This window comes from Perognathus longimembris, chromosome 23 (assembly GCF_023159225.1).
Source record: "Perognathus longimembris pacificus isolate PPM17 chromosome 23, ASM2315922v1, whole genome shotgun sequence".
Lineage (NCBI taxonomy): Eukaryota > Metazoa > Chordata > Mammalia > Rodentia > Heteromyidae > Perognathus > Perognathus longimembris.
Genome location: NC_063183.1, coordinates 2,738,866 through 2,762,439, shown reverse-complemented (window position 1 = coordinate 2,762,439; position 23,574 = coordinate 2,738,866). Strand labels below are relative to the sequence as shown.

At 43.4% G+C, this 23,574-nt stretch overlaps 1 protein-coding gene across 1 annotated transcript in view; it reads left to right on the top strand.

Annotated features, from left to right (window-relative positions):
* Usp31 (ubiquitin specific peptidase 31) overlaps positions 1–23,574 on the top strand; it is a 61,186-nt gene that overhangs the window by 13,011 nt on the left and 24,601 nt on the right. The window contains exons 2-5 of the mRNA XM_048332392.1: positions 18,722–18,859; positions 19,926–20,014; positions 20,095–20,187; positions 20,845–20,980. Coding sequence (XP_048188349.1) covers positions 18,722–18,859; positions 19,926–20,014; positions 20,095–20,187; positions 20,845–20,980 — 456 coding nt within the window. The remainder of the gene's footprint in view (positions 1–18,721; positions 18,860–19,925; positions 20,015–20,094; positions 20,188–20,844; positions 20,981–23,574) is intronic.

Sequence of the window (23,574 nt, the reverse complement as noted above, 5' to 3'; positions counted from 1 at the left end):
AGTCTTTCTTGCCCCATCTGGCTTTGAATTGTGATCTTCAGCTCTCAGCCTCCTCAGTAGCTAGGATCACAGATATGAGCCACCCTGGCCTCATTGTTTGATTTTTATATGTTGAGTCTTCCTCCATTCCAGGAATAGATCCCATTTTGTATGCTATCTATTACAAGCCCACCCATTCCTCTTCTCCAGCTTTTCCCTACTGGGCCGCCTCCTTCCCTCCTTCACAATAAATAGTTCATGCAGTTTATATGTGTGTAAGGTAACAACTTCATTAAACTAACACACATGATAACTACTTTGTTTCTGTTTTTAGTTTGGTATCTTTTTATATTATAGAACGTTATACATTTCTGAGCCTGTTCTTTTCCCTTACTGCTTTTATCACTGTTTAGTTGAAAAAGTTACTCCTAGCATGTAGGATAACATTTTTTTTCCTTAGGTGTCTTCTATTATGTTTTTAAAACACTTAGCTCCTTACTAACTTGGAATTGATGGTGGTACTGTGTACAGGGAAGTTCCTGTCCAGAGCAGTGTGGCCAGTGGGGTGGAGCTGGGGTGGGGAAGCAGGCTGTCTGTGCCCTAACCTGGCTGCACCGTTTCCATGGGGCCTCAATATGTTTCCTCATCTTTCAAGTGGACTGAAGCATCAATCTGCTTCCTGAGGCTATGTGAAAGAATGGAGAGAACTGGGCAGAAGCCTGGCACAGTCACTGTTCAGCTGGTGGTGTTCCTGCTCCTTTGCCTCTGTGCCCATCAGGGTCTCTGTCTTTTCAACTTAATGTGTCTCTAGGTTTCATATTGTTTTACTAGCTCTTCCATTGGTTCCAGATACTGTTTTTTCCTTCTTTCTCCTGCTAGTCTTGAAAAGTTCTCAAAACTTTTGTCAGGTTTCAAAGAACCCAAAGTAATGTGAATTTGAGTGTTAAATATCTACCTTAAATTAGGACAGTCACCATGTCTCCTGAGTGCCTGCCTGCCTGCCTGCCCACCCACCTGCCTGTGATAAAAATCAGTGGCTCTCAAGAACATAAAGTAGCAAAGTTACAGTGAGAAAGCCTGGACCTACTGAGAGCCAAGGAAGAAAAAGAAAGTTATTAAAGAACTCCCTGTCCTCGCGGAGGATAACAGGGTTGGACGCAATTATTCATACATTCTTCCACAGATCAGATAATCCCCATGTTGAAGGAATGGGTTGAAAGCAGCAAGCCCTCCCTTTCAGAGGCAGGAGGATTCAGTTTCCTGAACCCACTGTTTGCCTTCCCAGCTGGTGTGAGGGAGGTGCATGCTGAAGTTGGATCTGCACCAAAGAGGCCTGCAAGGACTGCTTGTGGAGCAGCCTGTGATAAATGTGGATGTGGACCTGCTCTGTGGGGGTCAGCCTTTGCTTGAGGACTTGGGTCACCCCTGGGCTTTAAGCTTTCAGAGAGTAGGGAGCCTCTCTGTACAGGATTTTGTGAGCAAGTAAAATCAAGTGGAATGAGCCAGTCTTCCCCCCACCCCCACCCCATGGTATTTATTGCCCCTGTTTTAGGATTATTTAGTCACATGGTGCCGTGAAGGGGAGTTGTATGTCCCATCAAGGATCTAGTGGGATTCAGTTCCTTTTTCTTTCCTTTGCCTTGCTCCTTGTTCTGATTTCTAAACATAGGAGCAATGTACACTGGAAGCAGAATTGACAGTGATTGACAGTTTCTGGTTGTGTAAAAATGAATAAGGAAGAGATGAATGTAACATTGAACATCTTTTTTTCTTCCTCTCCCCATTAATAGTATTTGGATTCAGAACTTCACACTTCCTAGGCAGGTGTTGTGTCTTTCAGCCACAACCCTATCCCTTTTTATTTTTCAGATAGGGTCTCTTGTTAGAGATCCTTCTATCTATGCCTGCTGCTTAGCTGAAATGACAGGCATGAACCACCGCACCAGGCTGTGTATTGAGAAAAGGGTTCACTTTCCCCCTGGACTGACCTTGAGCTGTCTGTCTTCATCTTCCCAGTGGCTGAGGATTATAGGTGTATACCTCCATACCCCACTCTAAACATTGTTTCTTGATGCAGTGTGTCTTGGGGTAGCATGCTTCAGGATGGGGAAAACAAAATGGAAAATGGTTTTGGAGGTGAATGGAGGAGTTCAGTTATGGACATGTCATATATTATGTGCACATAGTCTTAGGCAAGCCTTTGTAAAAGCTGTGTTAATTGAACGCTCCATCTTCGGAGCTGTGCTAGGTGGCTTGCTGCAGAGGGGAGCAGTGGGTCTTAAGACACATTTGTGCTGAAGATGCTGGGCCTCAGTTTTACATCTTTGGTTGAACTGCACTTTGTTATTGCCATGGGGTCTGATGGATTTTTCCTGTCCGGGGCTGTACAATTGTCACAGTGAAGGGTCCTCAATGGGGCAGTGTTCTCTGTTTGTGTAGTTCCCCACAGCTGTTTCCTATAGTAAAGACTCTGGAAAACAATGACCTCAGAGTTTCCACAGGGGAAAAAAACCCCTTTATATATAGTAGGGCAAAAAAATCATTCCAAATTGAGTAATTTAAACTTCTGTCTTCTGTTGTCTTGTCCTTCACAACTATTCTTGTTTGCTCTGCTAATTACTGGCCCAGTGGTTACTTGTCAGATGACCTTGAATATTTTAACAAACAACATTTTTGCAGCACATTGGACTGTCTTGTCTTTCATTAGATGGTGATGGTGGCTGTTTGGAAACCATTGTTGCATGCCAGTTCCTAGAGGAATTGGCCACTCACCCAACATCTGCTGTTTCTTCCCTTGAGTGATAACAAACAGCATCCACAAACAGCTTCTGCTGTAGAAGATTTCTCAGCCCTGGTGTGAAAATACCTTTGTGGGGGTCTGCTTCTAAAAGGAACTTTGACACTTCTCATAGCAATCACTGTAGTTCTTGACTTGACTCTTAGCTTTCTTCTAATGTTTAAGAGCAAGCAGAGCCATCTGATTTGCAGGGGGGTTTAAGAAATAGCAGTCCTCAGAATAATGACAATTCTGTTTATGTGGATGGAGTCAGATCATTTTACAAAGTGAACTCATGTGCTGTTAAGCTTAATCTTCACAACAGCCCTGCAAGAGAGGCATTCATTGTCTGCTCAGTTTTTCCCATTTGAGTAACAGGACTTAGTGCTAGGTGGGTACCTGGCAGAGCTAGGACTGCCATCCTGCAGGTTTTTGAATGAGAAGATGTAGGTAAAGGTTTAGTGTAGAACTAGAGCCCAGGAAGCTTGGGCATTGGTGATAGTCATCTGTCTTGTGGCCTTTGAGAATCCTCTCTTTTGCAAAGAAACAGGACCCCGAGAAGGGCGGAGATGGCAGCTGCAGCTCCCACCTGTGGCTCTGTGGTTCAATTTTCGGCACCAAACGCCCTGCTATCTATTATAGCACCAGTGTTGCTCATCAGGTTCTTCAGTGAACTGCCCATTTCCATGCTTGATCCCATCTCCAACACTTATGTGTATATGTGTCTGTTCTGGGTCTTGAGCGCAGGCCCTGGATGCTACCCCTGATTTTGCTCAAGGCTGGGGCTCTACCACTTGAGCCACAGCTTTTCTGGCCTTTTGGTAGTTAATTGGAGATAGAAGCATCATGGACTTTTCCTGCCTGGACTGGCTTGGAACCATGATCCTCAGATGTCAACTTCCTGAGCAGCTAGGATTATAGACGTGAACCACCAGTGCTCAGCTTCTCCAACACTTTTACAAGTGAATACTTAGTAGGTATGTTGAGTCTGCAAATGTCTCAAAACATAGCATATACTCAAGTTACAGGATACATGGAGATCTTCGTTAGCATGAGATACCTATTTCCTTGTTGCCATGTGAAAGGGCCTGTGTATGACTTGGGCTGATACAGCTGCCAGTGGTGCGTACTACAGTCTGGTGAGGGAACCATGCTGGCCTGCTTAGACTACACCCTGGAGGCTGTGTATCACTGTGGGAGCCTGGGGTACTGTGCTTTTCTGGGACTAACTGCACCCCCTCTAGAGATGGTGGTGGCATGGTGGGGGTGACCTGGGTAGACTGTCTTTCTGTAGAGAGTGAGCATTATGGTCTGTGCACATAATCTCAGTTCCTGTTCTGGCCCTCAGTGTGTCTCAGTTACAAAAGGACAGAGCCTTCTAGCTCCGGTCTCTAGTTCAACTCTGCCTCTTGTAGTTGATTAAGGTTCTTTTTTTTTTTTTTTTTTTTTGCCAGTCCTGGGCCTTGGACTCAGGGCCTGAGCACTGTCCCTGGCTTCTTTTTGCTCAAATCTAGCACTCTACCACTTGAGCCACAGCATCACTTCTGGCCATTTTCTATATATGTGGTGCTGGGGAATCGAACCCAGGGCTTTATGTATATGAGGCAAGCACTCTTGCCACTAGGCCATATTCCCAGCCTTGATTAAGGTTTTTTTTTTTTGTTTGCTTTGTTTTTTTTGGTCAGTCCTGGGGCTTGGACTCAGGGCCTGAGCACTGTCCCTGGCTTCTTTTTGCTCAAGGCTAGCACTCTGCCACTTGAGCCACAGCGCCCCTTCTGGCCGTTTTCTGTATATGTGCTGGGAATTGAACCCAGGGCCTCATGTATATGAGGCAAGCACTCTTGCCACTAGGCCATATCCCCAGCCCTTGATTAAGGTTCTTAAAATTCATCTGTAATTATATTATTTCCTTTTGAAACATTGCCATTGCTTTTCTTTTTAGATATAAAGAATGGTGCATAAATCTTAGTTATGCATTTAAGCTTCCCATGCTCTGGCCCCATTCTCGGCCTACCATGGGATACATGGGATAAAATGATTTTGCTTCCAACACTCAGATTGACAGCAAGTGACTTTTTCTTAGCCATGTTTCTCTGTTTATGATATTTAGGCAATAGTAATGTTTTCCTTTTTTTTTTTTTATCATTGGATTGATAGTAGGTCCAGGAATGCATTACAGTGTCCAGTACAGTGCCAAGTCCAGAACAATTATTAGCATTTTTTTTCAGTCATCTGACCACCTTGCTGCCAGCACTTTTCCAACTGTCTTGCTGTTTCTTTTACCTATGTTCAGGGCACACACATTCTGCAGGGTCCACTTTAAAAATTTCCTATGCAGGAGGCATAAACCAGGATCACAGTTCAAGCTGGACAAAAATGCAAGACTCTATCAAAAAAAATAGCTAAAACAAAGGGATTTGGAGGAGTGGTTCAAGTGGTAGAGCTCCAGGCTCCTGGACTGCCCTGAGTTTCAATTCTAGTACTACCTTTCTGCTCCTGAATTCTCTTCTGTAGCTCTTGTGCTTGGAAGCTCCCTCCTCTGAATGCAAGTAACTATTGTACTTGTGCTCCTCTCTTAGTTATGTTTAACCAGTAATAATAACAATAACAGCAGTAGTAGTAGTAAGCATTCAGAAACTTCCTTGTGCAAATTTCAAATGTGCACTTAAGAGGTGAGGCTAGTATAATGAGTCCACATGTACCTACTTCCCAGCCTCCTCAGTTAATGTTTGTGAGTAGTCTTATTTCATCTGCATACCTGTTGCTTTTCCCCCCACAAACTTTGGAGCAAATTCCAAATGTGTTTGATCTATAAGAATTTCAGTATATTTCTCTAAAGATGCTTCATAAATCACAATGCTATAACCCACCTAAGGAAAACTTCCAATTAATGTTTTGTCAGGTATCCTGTGTTCCTCTTGCTCTCCCACCCCCCTTTCTCCTTCACACACACACACACACACACACACACACACACACACACACACACACACGAGTAAAGGCAAGCCATGTTGGTCAGAACGCTCTCTAGTCTTACCCTGTAGTATAAAGTATCCTTTTAACATGGTAAATCGCCCTCATGATATAATAAGGTGGGGTACTAAAGAAAAGACAAACTCTAAAAGCCACCACTCATGGAAAATAGCTACTAGTTACTTTTTGAATTTTGATTTTGACAGGAAAAAAGAAAAGAGAAGACTTGGCACATTTTTATCTCACCGGAAGAGGGGTTAGGTTCTCTCTTCAGGCTCTTTTGTGGTGCAGACATCTGTTGGGGCTTTTGTTATTCCACCCCTTCCTGGATACAGGATTCTCAGCTCTGTCATTGGCATCTGAGAATGGCTAGGGGGTGAGTGTAGGCATGGGGTCTCCCCCTTTCCAGTGGGTCACCTGAGAGCCCCATGTATTTTGAATTTAGTCAGATGCTGATGCACTGAGATCTTGGTGAGGCCACTGAACCTGTTTCCTTATTTTTCTTTTCATTGCTGTCTAGAGGTTCCAGCCTCATAATGGTGACCTTTAGCAAACATTTTTGGTCCCTTTGCACTTGAGTGATAGAGGCATTTTAGAAGGAAAGGGACCCTAGTTTTACAAAGGTATGGAAGATCCTGCAAAAGGCCACTGTAGTTAGATACTGAGGAAAAATGTGCTTCATATTTTCTCCAGTTACAGCCTTGCAGTCATCATTGGTTGGTGGCTTCTCTTTGATCAGACACATGTGTTTTGGGTTTGGAACTGGCGATTTTTTTTTTCTTTAAGGGATGCTATCTTCATTGCCAGTGTAGATTCTTTTTTTTTTTTTTAGCCAGTCCTGGGGCTTGGACTCAGGGCCTGAGCACTGTCCCTGGCTTCTTTTTGCTCAAGGCTAGCACTCTACCACTTGAGCCACAGTGCCACTTCTGGCCATTTTCTATATATGTGGTGCTGGGGAATTGAACCCAGGGCTTCAGGTATACGAGGCAAGCACTCTTGCCACTAGGCCATATCCCCAGCCCTTCATTGCCAGTGTAAATGCTAGATGACTTGCTGAGGTTTTGTTCCCCCCAAGACTTTGTGTGATATGTTTGTGCCATTTAGTGTGTTGGGAAGGATCTTGAAAAAATACCAGCAGTAGCTTTTTCTATGGTAGCTTTCCAGCTAATTATGTTTTGGAACATCTTTAACACTTGAGCCTTTTCTTTTTCTTTTTAAATTGAATAGATGGCTGGATCTTATGTGGTACATACTTTCCCAAGGAGACGATCCTAGATGTACTGTCTCCAGTGTGAGCACCCTCTGCATAGCTCCCCTCCTGCCATAGGGAGTTGCCTTTTAGGGCCAGTGGACTGTGGAGGCAGGAGATGGTTGTGGACTCCCCATCCCCCCTTGTTCCCCATCTCCTCCTTACCTCCCTGGGCTGCCTTCTTGCTTAGTGTGCTCATGCTTATCTGCCTCTGGAGTCTACACCTCCTGCTTACTCACCTCTGCACTTTCTCCCTAAGTAACTGGGTAAAGAAAGAAAACATTGGCTTTAAATAAACCAATATAGGCTGTGAGAGATGCTTTTGGAAGGTTACTTCTTTTAAACCTTTAAATAAAGGCTAGCATACATTCAGAAGAATACACAAATCATTAGCATGTAGCCTGATGTATTTTCTTGATGTGATCTTTTGTCACCCAGGTAGAAAGTAGAAGTCATTAGTACTCTAGTTCAGGCTTTTCTCCTCAAAGGCAGCTGCTTTCCTGGCCTCTAACACCATTGGTCAGATTAATCTCTTCTTGAACTCTATTATGGGTTAAATGCTGTTTGGAATAATGATGCACTTCTCTGTGTATTTGCAAACAAATTTTTTAATATATGTTGGTGTGTTTTCATTTCCCCTGAGTATATACTAGAGCAAAATAGAATTGCTGTGTCCTGTGGTAACTGTTTAATGGAGGTGCTCTCAGAAGACTCCTTTTCAATATGGCTGCCCCTTTTTCTTTTCTACCAGTTGTATGTGAATTTCTTTATCCTTCTCAGCTGAGTTAGTCTTTTGTCTCCTATAAGAGTGGACTTACCTATAAGATAATAAGGTTTTTATATTAGGGTAGTACTGTGTTCCTATTTCACAAGACACACCCTTTCTTCATTTAGCCACCCCACTTTGTAGCAGAAGACCAAGGCCTGAACTGACTAGAGTGTCAAGATTGAGTCAGGCCAGGTCAGACCAACTGAGACCAAAACAGGGCTGGGAAAATTCTAAATTGTATGTTGCTAGAAAAAGAGGAGCCGGACCGAGCTAGAGGTCTGTGTTTGGGCTTTTTGTGCCATTGGATACTTGCAGTTGAAAGAACAGGTATTCTGTTTGGTGTGGAAATGAGGGGGCAGCAGCCAGGTCTGAGAGCATCTTCAGTGAATTAAAACTCCCTGGGAGCACCCTATTTATGGGTAATGAGGCACGCTGTGTATTGGAACTTGCTGCAGCTGCTTTTGAATAGCTCTGGGTTACTACTGATACAGATTTTAGTTACAAACAGCGGAATAATGATTCAAAGCAAGAGTAGTATTTCCACAATAGTTTGGATTCCCTCATAAAATCTATTTAGTCAAAAACATTTTAGTCTGTTGTCAGATATCATTATATTCGAAGTCAAGGGGTATATTCTGTGTGTGTACACACAAGCAAAAGAAATCTAGTCCATATTCTATTAATCTGGATTCTGCCTAGGGAAAAAATTTATATGTACTGAGCATGTATGACCTTGTTTCCCCTGTTGTTATTCTCTAAACATAGTAGTACGTACTGACGTAACACTTACATTGTAAGTAACCTAGAGATAATTTATGGTTATATGCAAATTACCATCTTAAATAAGTGACCTGAGCATCTGAGGTTGTGATGATATGTGAAGGGTTGTGGAGACAGTCTCCAGAAGGTGTTCTCTGTGTATGTTTCCTTTCTTCTCTTCCCTCTCCCTCTGATTTCTTCCCCCTCCCAGTCTCCTCCTCTTTCCCCCTTCCACTCCCAAGGTGAATGGCCCCTTTATCCCAGAGAGAAAAGCCAGTCAAGAGTACCACTGGACTCTGCTGAGTTTCTGGTCCCAGCCGTCTTCCTTTACTTCCTCCCACTTTCAGGAAACTGAGGACCCGGTGCTAATGAATTTTTCCTAAGGCAAAGCCTTCCTTCACCCCCCAGCCCCTGGCCCCCCAGACTGGCCTGCAGAGGTCCCTGGAGGAGGAAAGGAAGGAGGGACAGATGGAGTGAGGAAGGAAGGGTGGCTCTTCTCTCTCCTTAACACATATTTCTTGGATGTTGGCAGTTGTCACTTTCCCCCAATGATACGGTCCAAAGGTTGGTTTGGGCTTTGAGTTTAATACTAATATAAAGCAGAACACTTTGGTTTAGGGCTGTATAGATCTGTCAGTTTTTTTTTTAAAAACAGCTTTATTAAGATACTGTTGATGTTTTAAAATGGTATGTTTTTAAGTTGTATAATTTGATACTTTAAAGACATTTGTAATCTTCTCTCATAGAAATATATAATGATTTCCTAGCTATTTAGATAGCTTTTCCCATTTTTATACATCACCTTCTGTTTCATATTACTGTACTTCTCTTTTGATGACTTGTTGTATAAGGCCTGGCTGTTTGCTCTTTTGATTGTAAGCCAAAATTTCCTACCTTCTTTTATTTTTTCTTGTCGGTTGTGGGGCTTGAACTCAGGGCCTGCGCTGTACCTGTGCCTGTGCCTTTTTTGTGCTCAAAGCTAGTGCTTTATCACTTGAGCCACAGCCCCACTTTCAGTTTTTGAGTGGTTAATTGGGAGATGAGAGTCTCAGACTTTTCTGCTTAGGCTGGCTTCGAACCACAACCCTCAGATTTCAGCCTCCTGAGTAGCTAGGGTTACAGGTGTGAGCCACTGGCACCCAGTTTCCCACCTTTATTATTATTATTTTTATTATTGTAATCTTTTACAAAAAGAAACAACTGAGGGCTTTGTTTTACCATAGTTGGGAAGAATTGTATTAGAAGCAAGGAGGAGACCAACAAGAAGTCACTTTTGAGTTACTTAGGTTGCTTCATTGGATATGTAAACACACTTTCCCTTGGGAGCTCTCTAATCTTGGCCCCTAAGAGTGTGTTGCAAGGACTGGCGGAATTGTGGGTGTTGTGAGGTGAGGAGCTCCCTTTGCATTAGCTGGGAGGCAGATAGTACTTTCGCAGGCCTGAGCGCCTCTCTTGTGCTTCTGGGGTGAGTGGGGGGCAGACAGAGCTTTTACAAGCTATAACTTGATCTTTTCACATAGACTGCATTCTGCCGGTTCCTCAAGTAGTAACATCTCTAGTAGACCAACTACATTTTTGTTTCTGAGCCAAATTTCCCCATTCCCTCTCCTCCTCCCTTCCCCTCCCCTCCTCCTTTTCCCCCTCCTCCTCTCTTTCCTAGCTCCTCCCCTCCCCTATCCCTTTTCCTTTCTCTTCTTCCCCCCTTCCTCTTTCTCCCTCTCCCTTCCTTTGTTGGAGCTAGGCTTGAACTCAGGGCTTTGGCACTGTCCCTTAGCATTTTTGCTCAAGGTTAGCACTTTACCTACCACCTGAGCCACAGCTTCACTTCTGGCTTTTTGGTGGTTAATTGAAGAGCCTCATGAACTTTTCTGCCTGGGCTGGCTCTGAACCATGAACCTCAGTTCTCAACTTCATGAGTAGCTAGAATTACAGGCGTGAAATTGCTTTTATTTGGACCATATTTCTATCATAGGGAAAAAATGCAACTTGTAACAAAACAAAAATGGACTAATAGGGTTTTATTTAAAAGCAAAGAAAGTCCTAGAACCCTCAAGGTAGATGCAGCTGTAGTTCAGTCTCCAACACATGTTTTCATGTCTGTGCTGAGAATTGAATTCTGAATGAGAGCCCCAAGCCTTGAATAGCCCCAGAGTGGTAATGGAGAATGAGTCATGAAAAGCCCTTTATTTATTTTTTTTTTTTTGCCAGTCCTGGGCCTTGGACTCAGGGCCTGAGCACTGTCCCTGGCTTCTTCTCGCTCAAGGCTAGCACTCTGCCGCTTGAGCCACAGCACCGCTTCTGGCGGTTTTCTGTATATGTGGTGCTGGGGAATCGAACGTAGGGCCTCGTGTATCCGAGGCAGGCACTCTTGCCACTAGGCCATATCCCCAGCCCGTGAAAAGCCCTTTATTTATGGAAGAAGGGATGGGGGGCAAGAGTTCTTTAAGTCTGATGATATTGAAGGGTATCTAAAAGCAGTCACGTGGCACAACAAATTCCTAAGAAAGAATTTTGATAGGAAATCATACCCATAAGCAGTTAGTATAGTGTTTGCTACAGTGCCAGTGATCAGTGGCTATAACGTATTGTTGCTCTGAGAAAAGTGGTAGAATGCAGTTGTGTCTGGGGAACCAGTCCTGAGTTCTGGTGCTGGGGAGGAGAAACTCCAGAACTTTCCCAGTGTGCCATATTGTTCTCAGTGTGCCTCTTCACATGAGGAGTAGAATCTTGAAAACAATCACCCTTGGAGAAAAGATTAGCAGTGTTCAAGTGTCACTTTAGACTAAGCCAGCACTCTGGCTGCTGTCAGGACATGGTTCTTTTCTTTATTTGTCTTAAGTTTACCAGGTTATTTGGAGGGCAGCTGGAATTGAGAACAGTGTATTAGAGATTCTCTTCTTTTGTCATTCTCTTTGATGTTTTCAGGATTATATGATAGCACAGGGCGATTCCTTTCTCTTTTGTTGCCTTTACAAACTTAACTAATGGTATCTGTACAGAGAGGGTTTATAACGTGCTTCTGTGTCCTTATTAAAGCCTCACAGTCATCTTTCTAAAATAATCATCCCTATCTTGCAGAAAAGGTAGTTGAGGCTCAGTAAAACACATGTAAGTCAAAAGAGGCCAGTGGGGGCTGGGGATATGGCCCAGTGGTAAGAGTGCCTGCCTCATATACATGAGGCCCTGGGTTCGATTCCCCAGCACCACATATACAGAAAATGGCCAGAAGTGGCGCTGTGGCTCAAGTGGCAGAGTGCTAGCCTTGAGCAAAAAGGAAGCCAGGGACAGCGCTCAGGCCCAGAGTACAAAAGAGGCCAGTGGTATGGACCCAGGCCCCCTCAATCCATAGCTTTCTGCTGCCTTTCCATGGATACGTTCAACCACCCTTTAAATACTTGGGAGCCTCTATCTATGTAGCTTTCTGAGCTGTGGCTGGGGGATATCCTTTATTTGTCCTGGCTTGTGACCATATTTCCACCCTTAGTTTTGCATTTTTACACACTGGTTATAATTTGCTGCAATGCAGTACATGATGATGTAACCCCCTTTCTTATAGCTACTTCTTTTAGGTTAGGGGTGGACCCTTCCTTTCTAATTTTTATTTTAGAATCAGTCCCTGTCACCAAGTGCTTGTAGTGTATGATGAGTTCATTGACAATTGGAAGTTATCTTAGTATTATCATCTGAATCTAGGCGATTTCTCAGAGCTTGAGAATGAGGAACCTTTGGACTTGATCTGCCCTGTGGTAGGCCCTTTTGTCTGGAAATAGACCGGTGAATGGGTTCTGTATCTGGAGTAGCAATCTTTTCCCTGTGACCGCATTCCAACACAGTGTTGCGTGGCTGTCATTATGAAGCTTTCTATCCTGGATGGGAGCTTACTCCCTTTTCTCTCCTTTTCCTCCAAGGCCATCCTTCTGCAGAGGGTGGGTTGGGGTGAGGTGGAGGCTATTCCAGGACAGTGACAGTATGGGAAGGTGAAGGCCTGAGTGAAACTTGTTCTCTTGTGTTTGCCCTGGCTGGTGTTTCTCAGCAGACTTTGTGCTTAGAAGCTAATGCCTTCCCACCGAGCGAAGACGGAGGTAGCATGATGGCCGTGGCCTCTCAGCCTCTCCTGCTCACAGGGCCACTTTACCTTCAGTGCTTTTCATGTAGCAAGTCTTGGACCATCATCACCCATTCTCCAAATCCCATCCTTTATATTGTAGCTATTTTTATTTTTAAATTTTGGCTAGTCCTGAGACTTGAATTCAGGGCCTAGGTGCTGTTCCTTTAGCTTCTTTTGCTCAAGGGTAGCGCTTTACCACTTGAGCCACAGCTCCACTTCTGGCTTTTGGTGGTTCATTGCAGATAAGAGTCTCATGGATTTTCCTGCCCAGGCTGACTTTGAACAGTATCCTCAGATCTAAGCCTCCTGTGTAGCTAGGATTATAGGTGTCAGCCACCAGCTCCCAGCTTCCGTGTATTTTTAATATACATGATCAGTGATGATAAATCAGACAAATCATTAAGCAATGTCATCAATAAAGGCATTTTATGAGACATTATTGAAAAAGTAAAGGTTGAGAAAAGTGTGGTTTCATAGATATATTTTCTCAGGTCATATCCACCAGAAGCACACCAAACCTCTCTTCTGAAACCTTTCTTGTTTATTTCTAATTGGGGAAAAATGAGAGAAATCAGTTAATAGCCTATGCATCTACCCACAAAACAAATTAACTGAAATCAAACTCCTCATTATATATCAAAGTAAATGTTTTATACCCAGTTTCTAAATGCCAGGGTAGAGCTGATGTTCTTTATCATAACTGAACTAAATTAAGATATGCCTTTTGCCACTGTGTCACTTCCGCTCCTGTGGAATCCCCACCAATCTCTGGGACTAAGACACTGTGCTAGGCTGCTGTGTTAGGTTGCTGAACAAGACTTCTGCTGGGCAAGACTAAACAGGCCACCAGGCTTCCTCAGCCCTCCTAAGCAGGCACAACCCTTTCTGGGTCAACCTTACAGGAAGCACAACATCAAAAGCTGAAGGAATGTAAGGAAAAGAAATCGCAGTGCAGGGCTGGGGATATGGCCTAGTGGCAAGAGTGCTTGCCTCGTATACATGAGGCCCTGGGTTCGGTTCCCCAACACCACATATACAGAAAATGGCCAGCAGCTGGCTATCGGGGGCCACTCACTGATGGGTTTTTGGTTCAGCCCTGGTAGAACAGATCTTCATCTGAGCTCTACCTAGTGGTCTATTTGTTTTGTGTCTGAGTCACATCTGATGTGACTTTGACTTGCCTTCTATGATTTTAAAAAAATTACTAAAGCGGGCTGGGGATATGGCCTAGTGGCAAGAGTGCTTGTCTCGTATACATGAGGCCCTTGGTTCAATTCCCCAGCACCACATATACAGAAAATGGCCAGAAGTGGCGCTGTGGCTCAAGTGGCAGAGTGCTATAGCCTTGAGCAAAAAGAAGCCAGGGACAGTGCTCAGGCCCTGAGTCCAAGGCCCAGGACTGGCCAAAAAAAAAAAAAAAAAAATTACTAAAGCTTCTTAATGTAGTTTTCCTAAAGTTGATCATCACTGCCATCTATCAAGAGCAGCACATGCTACTCAGCATTGAAATTACTCAAGTATGTGGCTTCCATGAAGAATAAAATGTAGGCATTCTTCAAATTAGTCCTATATATTTGTATCTGCTTTACAAAATTGGGTATAGTGTTTCCACTTGGAAAAATATTAAACTGTCTATTCTCTTAAATCTTGCACATCTTACAATGAGTAAATGTAACCATTGCTCCAATTTTCTTCTTAGTAATCACTAAATGTCAAAATACTTGCAGGGTTTTTAATTTCAAAATTTTTTTAATCCTTCAAAGAGAGAACATTTTTAGCTTAAATATAAACACTGAAAAACACAGCTCAGAAAAGAAGGCTGGTGAAATTGACACAGCTGGAGCTGTACAAGTAGACCTGAGGTTCTTTCTTCCCACAAAGCCCCAGGCAAGAGACAGCAGCACCCGGGGTTCCAGAGAAGGCACCCGCTACTCCCATACACCTTCACCATCACCTGACCCAGGGGGAAGACAACTCAGCAGTGCTTGGGTGATTTCCTCTCACTGGAATCTGTAATCTGTTATGGTTGACTGAGAGCAGGGCTACACTTTGGGGGAGGAGGCAACTTTTAAGACTTACCAAGCTACACTTAACATTGGTTATCAGGTTATTCTGTTTTTTTTAGTCTCCCCAGACAAAACAGTTGTCCCCTGGGTATTACAGTGGGAAGAAGTCACCATTGTGAGGAGTTAAGAGTCAGCAAAGACGAGCTTTGGGTTTGTGTGTGCACTGCGATTTCTTTTCCTTACATTCCTTCAGCTTTTGATGTTGTGATTCCCGTAAGGTTGACCCAGAAAGGGTTGTGCCTGCTTAGGAGGGCTGAGGAAGCCTGGTGGCCTGTTTAGTCTTGCCCAGCAGAAGTCTTGTTCAGCAACCTAACACAGCAGCCTAGCACAGTGTCTTAGTCCCAGAGATTGGTGGGGATTCCACAGGAGCGGAAGTGACACAGTGGCAAAAGGCATATCTTAATTTAGTTCAGTTATGATAAAGAACATCAGCTCTACCCTGGCATTTGGAAACTGGGTATAAAACATTTACTTTGATATATAATGAGGAGTTTGATTTTAGTTAATTTGTTTTGTGGGTAGATGAGATGCATAGGCTATTAACTGTTTTCTCTCATTTTTTTTCCCCATTAGGAATAAGAAAGGTTTCAGAAGAGAGGTTTGGTGTGCTTCTGGTGGTTAGCATGACCCTGAGATCTGTCAAGACTAGGACTAAGATAAGCCCTTGCCTGTCTATTTCCTATCTTCCCCACTTTCTGTTTAAGGCAAATTCCTCTGCCTGTTTTTGAAGCCCACTTACCCGAATGGAAAATTTCTCAGGCTTCTTCTTCCCATTAGCTGTGGCTTTTCATTGTCAGACCTCTCTAGTGTTTTTTTCTCCTTTAACCCAGCTTCATGCAGTGGAGAGTGGACCATCTCCAGTGTTTTTTTCTCCTTTTAACCCAGCTTCATGCAGTGGAGAGTGGACCCTCTTAGTTGTCCCTTCCCTTGTAGCCCTCTTATAAGTACCACATGCTAACTGATTGCACAACTGGAGCTCCTCTTGTAGCCCTCTTAATTCCAACTCTACCTGGTAAGGATGACACAAGACAAAAACCCTTCTGATTTGCCCCATGGCCTGCCTGCCTTTGCTTTTCCACAGTAGCTTGTGCAGCGGCTTCCATCTCCTTGGAGGTCTCCCCTCTCACCTGTAGATGCCACACATGCCTCTTTTTTTCGTGGGGAAGGACCTTTCAAGGCTTGAACTAGGTGCGTTGTGCTCTCAGCTTTGTCGCTCCTGGCTGGTGCCCTACCACTTGACTCAACCCTCCGGTCTGGATTTTGTTAGTTACATGTAGTAGATGGAGTCTTACAGAATTTTTCTGCCTGGGCTGGCTTTGAGCTGCAATATTCCAGATTTCAGCCTCTTGAGCAGCTGAGATCACGGGTGTGAGCCACTGCTGCCTGGGATGAGATGCTCCTTTCCTGTGGCCTCTTCTTTCTCACTAGATGGCTCCAGTTATTCTCAAGTGATGGTCTTGTGTTTCCCTGACTTAAGTTGCCCACTTGGATCATTTTCCTGGGCTGGACCAAACTTTCAAACTCACGTGGGATGATGGGGGTGTCTCAAACTCAGTCTTATTAAAAACTCTGTAGCCCCCAATTTCATTAGCCTACAAAGTCAGACACTGAAAACCTTGGCTTCATTCCTGGCTAGACTCTTTAGTGCTCTCAGTCTGGGGTTACCAGCCACCCATGCCTCTCCCAGCCTGAGTAAGCCACAGGTATAACTACTGCTGTTAATGATGTCGTTTTTGGTTTTGAGTCTGCTAAATGGGGCATCAGGCCACAAGCCAGCCCATTCACAATGGAGAAGGATGTCTGAGTGCTTCTGGGAGACAGAATTGGGGCATGGAAGAAACTGGATTTGGTGATCTGTGTGACTGGCCTGTATGTGGTGGAGGTGTATGTAGTGAAGGCTTTCCCTACACCTCTGCTGCTTCCTCTGTGGGCCTGTTCCTGAGATGGCACCTGTGCCTTCTTCCCAGCCTCTGGAAACCCTTTTCCTCCTTCACTGGGTCTACTTAGTGAGTTCGTTTACCTGTATTCTCTCTGATGTCCTTTGATTTCACCTCAGAGTCTCAAATCTTAGAAACCATCTCCAGATGGCTTATAAATCAACTTTTTGTGATTCCCATCTAACCAAGTTCGATAGTCAAATCAAATTGCGAATCTGTTCATTATTTTTCCAGTGGATTTTTTTTTTTTTTTTTTGTCGGTGTGGCACTTGAACTTTGGGCCTGGGCGCTGTCCTTGAGTTCTTCAGCTCAAGGCTGGCACTCTACTACTTGAGCCACAGTGCCACTTCCTGTTCCTTTTTTTTTAAATCTCTTATTATAATCTTACAGGAAACAGTAGACAGTTTTTAGTTTTTGCCTTGCTTTAATCTTTCCTTGCTTCTAATGTCACTGATCATTCTCTACTCTGTGAAACTGTCTTCACTTGACTCTTGGGAGTTTTTTTTCTCCTGATTTTCTTGCTGTATCTTTACTGGCTTTCTATATTTGTGTCTTTGGAAGCAAGTTACTTACGACCCACTGTCACTAAGGGGCAGGGCAGTAAGCAGCACCTTCTGGAGGGGGTATTTGGCAGCATAACCATAGTTGATATTCCTCTGTAGGGAACACTTTTTCTTATCTGTTTTGTTCATTCAGACATTCAGTTATGTCAGTATAGATGCATTGATTTTACATGGTGGATTCTAATCCATGTTATTTTTTTCATTGCGTCAAGTGTTCTAGCTTTGGTTATTGGGAGCTCTTAGTTGGTTCCTGGCTCTTTTCACAGGCAGTGTCCTTGTCCTAGAATCAGCCATTTCCCTAAGGAAATGATGTTTCTGGATGATGGCCATGGTCCTGGAGAACAAAAGCTGTCGGCTATACTGCTTGATAGGACAGTATCACCGCTTCTGTACCTTTCTGTAGACAGCTGAAAAAGATGCACAAGTACAAACCCAAGTGTTGTAGTATAAATAGCTATTTAACCTGTCTTTATGCATATAAACTAAACATGAGTTCACACTATAGCCCTCTCTCCCTGTTTGTGGATAGCTTTGCACTCACTGTGAGAAATGTGGTTCCTAGCATATTATGTCTGTGTCCATCCTGCTATACTTGAATTTTCAACTCTTTATCCCTCTCTTTATCTCTCTTTATCTCTCTCACCAGAGCATTTATTAGATCTTTCTTAAATTGATAATGAATCCTGAAGATGTTATGCAGCTAACATAAAATTTAGCATTTTAGCAAATTTAGTTTAAACCTTGCTGTAAGGTTTGAGACAAAAATGTGAACTACTTGCTGGGTGCTAGTGGCTCACACCTGTAATCCTAGCTACTCAACAGGCTGTGATCTGATGATTGCAATTCAAAGCCAGCCTGGACAAAAGTAGAAAAGTCTGTAAGACTCTTATCCCCAGTTAAGCAGAAAATAGCCAGAAATGGAAGTACGGCTCAAGTGGTAGAGTGCCAGCCAGCCTTGAGAGAAAAGGCCAACCAATTAAGAGTGAAAGTCTGAGTTCAGGCCCTGGTTCCTGTACAAGTAAAAGTTAACTACTGTATTATGTAATATATATCATAGAAAATAGGAAAACTAAGAAGAGCACCTCTAATTCTCTTCCAGAGCTAAAACTGGATATATTTCTTTTAAAACTTTTTCTCTGTATGTATGGGTCTGTGTTCATGGTTTTAAATGCTCATACCTTACTGTTTACAGCTTATTTTTACTTAATACGGGTGTGTTATTAAGAACAATAGTCCTATAGTTGTGCTGTAATCTCAGATGCCAGCTTACTCTCACTGTGTTGCTGTTACAAACCTGATAACTGTTTTCTTTAGAGCCTTGACATGCTGTTCTAATGGTTTCCTTCAAATATACCTTGAAAAGTAGGGTGACCGATTGAGAGCATTTTAAGGTTTTCAGTACATGTGTCTACATTAAACATGTATTTTTACATTGCTTTTCTTCTGGGACGAACTCTCCAATACCACCTATATTTATAGGGTTGAAGAGAAATAGTTTGCTCTCACAGCCAGTAACTCATGCAGATTTATTTATTTGCATAGAGTATTGTGTCAAAGAATGCACTGCAGTATCGTGGAAATTCCCAGCATGATGCCCAGGAGTTTCTGCTGTGGCTTTTGGACCGAGTTCACGAAGACCTCAATCATGCCATAAAGGAGAGTGGCCAGCCTCCTCTGAAGGTGAGGATGCATGCTACCCTGGGCATGCAGGGCAGGGAGCAGCTGGCAGCCCAGGAAGAAGTAGAGGTCCCCCTCTCAAGCCCCACTTGCTGCACTTAGTTAATAGGATGAAACACACCAAGCTCTTGGCAATAGAGAGAAGGACATTTCACCTTGTGGACCATGTACTGTCATTAGACACTGTCCTCGAGAATTCAGATGGAGTTGACCGAGGGGGAAACATTTGTTTTGTGTTCTAGTAAGACAAATTGGAACACATATACATACACAATCAAAAGGGGAATGTATGGGTGTCTCTGCTGGTAGAATTGGATTTGAGTACAGAAACTAAGCCCCTTGATGGCCTTACTGGAAATATAACGATTCATACTCAGTTCCTGTTCATATAGCTGTAATATGATAGCCAAAGTGACTTATATAGTGGAAAAAAATGAGACTAAAGAGTTACTTAGCTTTTAAAGGTTTTGATACTCCTCTGTGCTTCACATTTTAAATTTCTAGTTTTGGTAAGTTGCTAAATTATTCTGGTTTCAAGATCCTTTTATGTTGGAGTACTATTGTCATATGATTATTTGTCTCTGGCTGATGGCAACCAAAGTGAGACATCCTCAAGGCCAGGCACCAAGCCCGGCTTCTCTTATATCCTGATGTCTTGTACACTACCCTCTGCATGCCGCAGCAAGTGCTCAGTACTCATGATGTGGAAGGGCATGAAAAATTGAATCAGATGTGAGGTAGAGTATGATTAAGTATCAGAGTTAACTGAGTACAGCTAATAGATGCTAGAGAATTTAGACATGGAAACAGGCTAGGACTTTGAGAGTAGTCAGAATTGTGTCCTGGAAAGGCTAGAGTGGGGTTTTGAGCGGCCTCCTGGGGCAGGAGAGCTGCCTGGATTAGAGGTGGATGAACAGGGTTAGTGGCAGTCTCTGGAGGTGGCCTACAGGTTGTTGCTGCCCTCCTGTTCCTTTAGCAGCAGGTGTCTGCACCTCTTCCCCAAATACAGCTTATTAGGGAAGTCATTTTAGGCTTGTCTTCAACAAGAATTGGTACTTCTTTTTTATAGCCTCCATCAGAGACAGATATGATGCCAGAGGGACCATCTTTTCCTGTGTGTAGCACTTTTGTACAAGAACTTTTTCAAGCCCAGTACAGGTATGAGCAGATAAAATGTTTTCCTGTTTTTGTCTGTTTCACATATGATTTTAATGTGTCTTAAATTTTTATTTTCAAAGATCTTCTTTGACATGCCCTCATTGTCAGAAACAGAGCAACACTTTTGACCCTTTCCTCTGCATTTCTTTGCCAATTCCTCTGCCCCATACAAGGTAAGAGCAGACTTAGTAAGTTACGTTTCCTCTGTAGGCTCCTGTTAGGTTGACTGGCTTATTTAGACACCTAATAGATTTGATGCTAATTTGAATACAGGCTTTGTTAAAAGTTCACATATCTAGGGGATGGAGACTTTACATGATGCTTTGTTAGTTGTTTTTTCCATGAGTTAGGTTGTCTTAAGGAAAATCTCCAGGACAGAACTAAGTATGGATATGTTAGATTTTTATTTTATAGAGATTTCCTTTTCCAAAGATCTTTTTTTTTTTTTTTTGGCCAGTCCTGGGCCTTGGACTCAGGGCCTGAGCACTGTCCCTGGCTTCTTCCCGCTCAAGGCTAGCACTCCGCCACCTGAGCCACAGCGCCGCTTCTGGCCGTTTTCTGTATATGTGGTGCTGGGGAATCGAACCTAGGGCCTCGTGTATCCGAGGCAGGCACTCTTGCCACTAGGCTATATCCCCAGCCCTCCAAAGATCTTTTGCTTACTCGGGTAGTTCTCCTCAAATCCAAGTGGACATTTCCCATGTGTCCTCCAAATAAAGGTGTGGGTTAGCTTAGGTGTTTATGTGGGCTTAAGGTCAGATTTGTTTCACTTCTATATTTTAGTGATTAATCGACGTAACTAATGAGAAGATCTGATTTGATCTGTACAGGCCTCTCTATGTCACCGTAGTGTATCAAGGGAAATGTTCCCACTGCATGAGGATTGGTGTGGCTGTGCCTTTGTCTGGGACTGTCGCTAGACTTCGGGAAGCAGTGTCTGTGGAGACAAAGATCCCCACTGATCAGGTAATTACCCTGCTGAGCCACCTTCACATGAGCTTTGAAAGCACTGCTTTCTGATTTTCTGGGATTTCTTACAAATCTCTGCCAAATATATTCAAGATTGAAGACCATTTGCATGTAGTGTTGAGGGTAAAAAAAAATCAAGACCCAAGAGAGTAAAATATGTAGAAAAGCTTTTTTATGTTTCCTTTCATTGTCTATATAAACATACCCAGACAGACACTCAGACTGTTACACACCCAGTAACTTGAGCACAAGCTTTTTGAGATGCTATAGACTCTGGTGTGAGTTTGCAGGGTGGGCAAATGCTGCAGAGTGTGGGTCAGCTGTCATCTCAGACAAGCTTTGCTTAGTGTGTTGTAACTGAGCTCTGTGGATGGCCAATGGAAGGAGCACTCTGTGGTGACTGACAGAGAGGCTTAGGAAGCAGTGACTGTAGAACCTCTTTTCCATTGTGGTGTTGAGAATGGACATCTTGTCAGTTCTGCAGTACATGAGCCCCTGTGGTGCTTGGGTTGAACCCAGGACCTCCAGCATGCTACATAAGTGCTCTACCATGGGCCTACACCCTTTTCCATTTCTTAGAGGAACTAGACCAGAGACTCTGACCTTGTTTAGATAAGGGAAAGCTTGTCTCCCTTTTTTGTTAGAGCTGGGGCACCTCTGGTAAGTAGTTGATATTTAAATTCAAAATACTTTTGGCATGTTTATGACTTGACGTTATCGTATACAGTTCTTACTCAGTACACTATTAGGATTTTATCTGAAAGACCTTTCTTTTTTCTTTTTGGTGCCAGTCCTGAGGCTTGAATGCAGGGCCTGGGCACTCCCTGAGCTTTTGTGCTCAAGGTTAGTACTCTGTCATTTGAGCCATAGCTCCACTTCCAGCTTATTTAGAGTTAAGAATCTCAAGGACTTTCCTCCCCAGGCTGGCTTTGAACCATGGTCCTTAGATCCCAGCCTTCTGAATAGCTAGAGTTATAGACATGAGCCACTGGTGCCTGGCTTAGGGAAAGACATTTCTTAGTTTAGATTTATCACGTAAAAGATAACTTAGAGCCTAAATAATTTTTCCTAGGTGCCTTCTGGAAGCTGCTATGTAATCACTTGCAAAATAAAGGTGTTTTGTACTTTGGCCACCTGTGACCTCATTTGGGAAGGTGCCACAGTAAAACAAATGCAATCAGTAGTGTTACCCTAATATAGCAAATCTGTCATGTTTTCACAGGCCAAGTATTGGCATATTGATAAAGTCTTGCTGTTCTTCCTGCTCTGAAGAGCCCCTTGGCTCCTTTTCCTCAAGGATGATGGGAGACAGGAGGTGGGCCATAGCATTGTCCAAGGAAGATATGGCATACGTCTAAAGCTTCAGTACTAGCTTTAAACAGATGAAACAATTGTAGCTTTGCTTTTGACCTCAGCTTGCTGGACAGTGAATTGTACTTGTGAGTTCACCAGCCGAAAACATCATAGCTATTACATTCACTAGAAGGAAACATTTTCTTGGAACATTTTTCCTGGTCTATGTCACCAGCTCCTTTCAGCTCATAGTCTTCCAAAATGCTAGTGTTGGTGGGGAACCTTAGAAGTGCAGGGAAAATTTTCCCACCTCATTTGAAGGAGGCCCAGAGTAGCCATGTGCTTGGTTCAAGGCTGCAGGGCTGATTGGTGGCTGGCCAGTACTGGAACCTCCTCATCCATCACAGTGCTTTTTCTCTGGTCACTGCTGTTGGGTGGGCAATGAGGCTTTAGATGTCTCAGTGTTCTCCCCACAGCTCTGCTTTCTCTGCATCACTGTCAATGTCCAGGAGCCATTGTTCCCACTTGACAAGTATAGCCTAGAAAGCAAAAGGCACTCAGTTATCAGGACTGTGAGCTTTCATACAGTATTCATTCAGATTTTCCTCTGTGCAAGTACTAGTCAGTTTAGTAGTAATTACCATTAGTTTCTAAGAGTAGAATTACTTGCTCAGATTGTTCTTTACCTTAATCTGTGTTTACTTTGTTTGATATCTCCTTGCTAGTGCAGATATGTCTAGCTCATTATCTTTAAGAGTTTCATAATCCTAGTAGAGCTTTAGTGTACTAATATATTCCTACTGCTGGACATTTGGCTTGATTTCATTTTTTCTCTGATAACAGATGCCCATGGTTATATAAAGAATGTCAGGGCTGGGGATATGGCCTAGTGGCAAGAGTGCTTGCCTCGTATACATGAGGCCCTGGGTTCAATTCCCCAGCACCACATATACAGAAAACGGCCAGAAGTGGCGCTGTGGCTCAAGTGGCAGAGCGCTAGCCTTGAGCAAAAAGAAGCCAAGGACAGTGCTCAGGCCCTGAGTCCAAGCCCCAGGACTGGCCAAAAAAAGAAAAAAAAAAAAAAAAAGAATGTCAGATGTGGCTTCTCCTATCTCCATGGGGACTGGATAGTGTGTATCTTGAGGCTTTCTCTCTTTCCCTCCTATGAAGGCAAGATGTTTAGATACTGCTTCTTGCTCTGTTTTATACCCCAGCTTAAGGCAACTCTGCATTTAGTGCCATGGAATTCGAAAATCAGGGTATAGTAAGTTACAGAAATATGGAAGATATTAGACTTC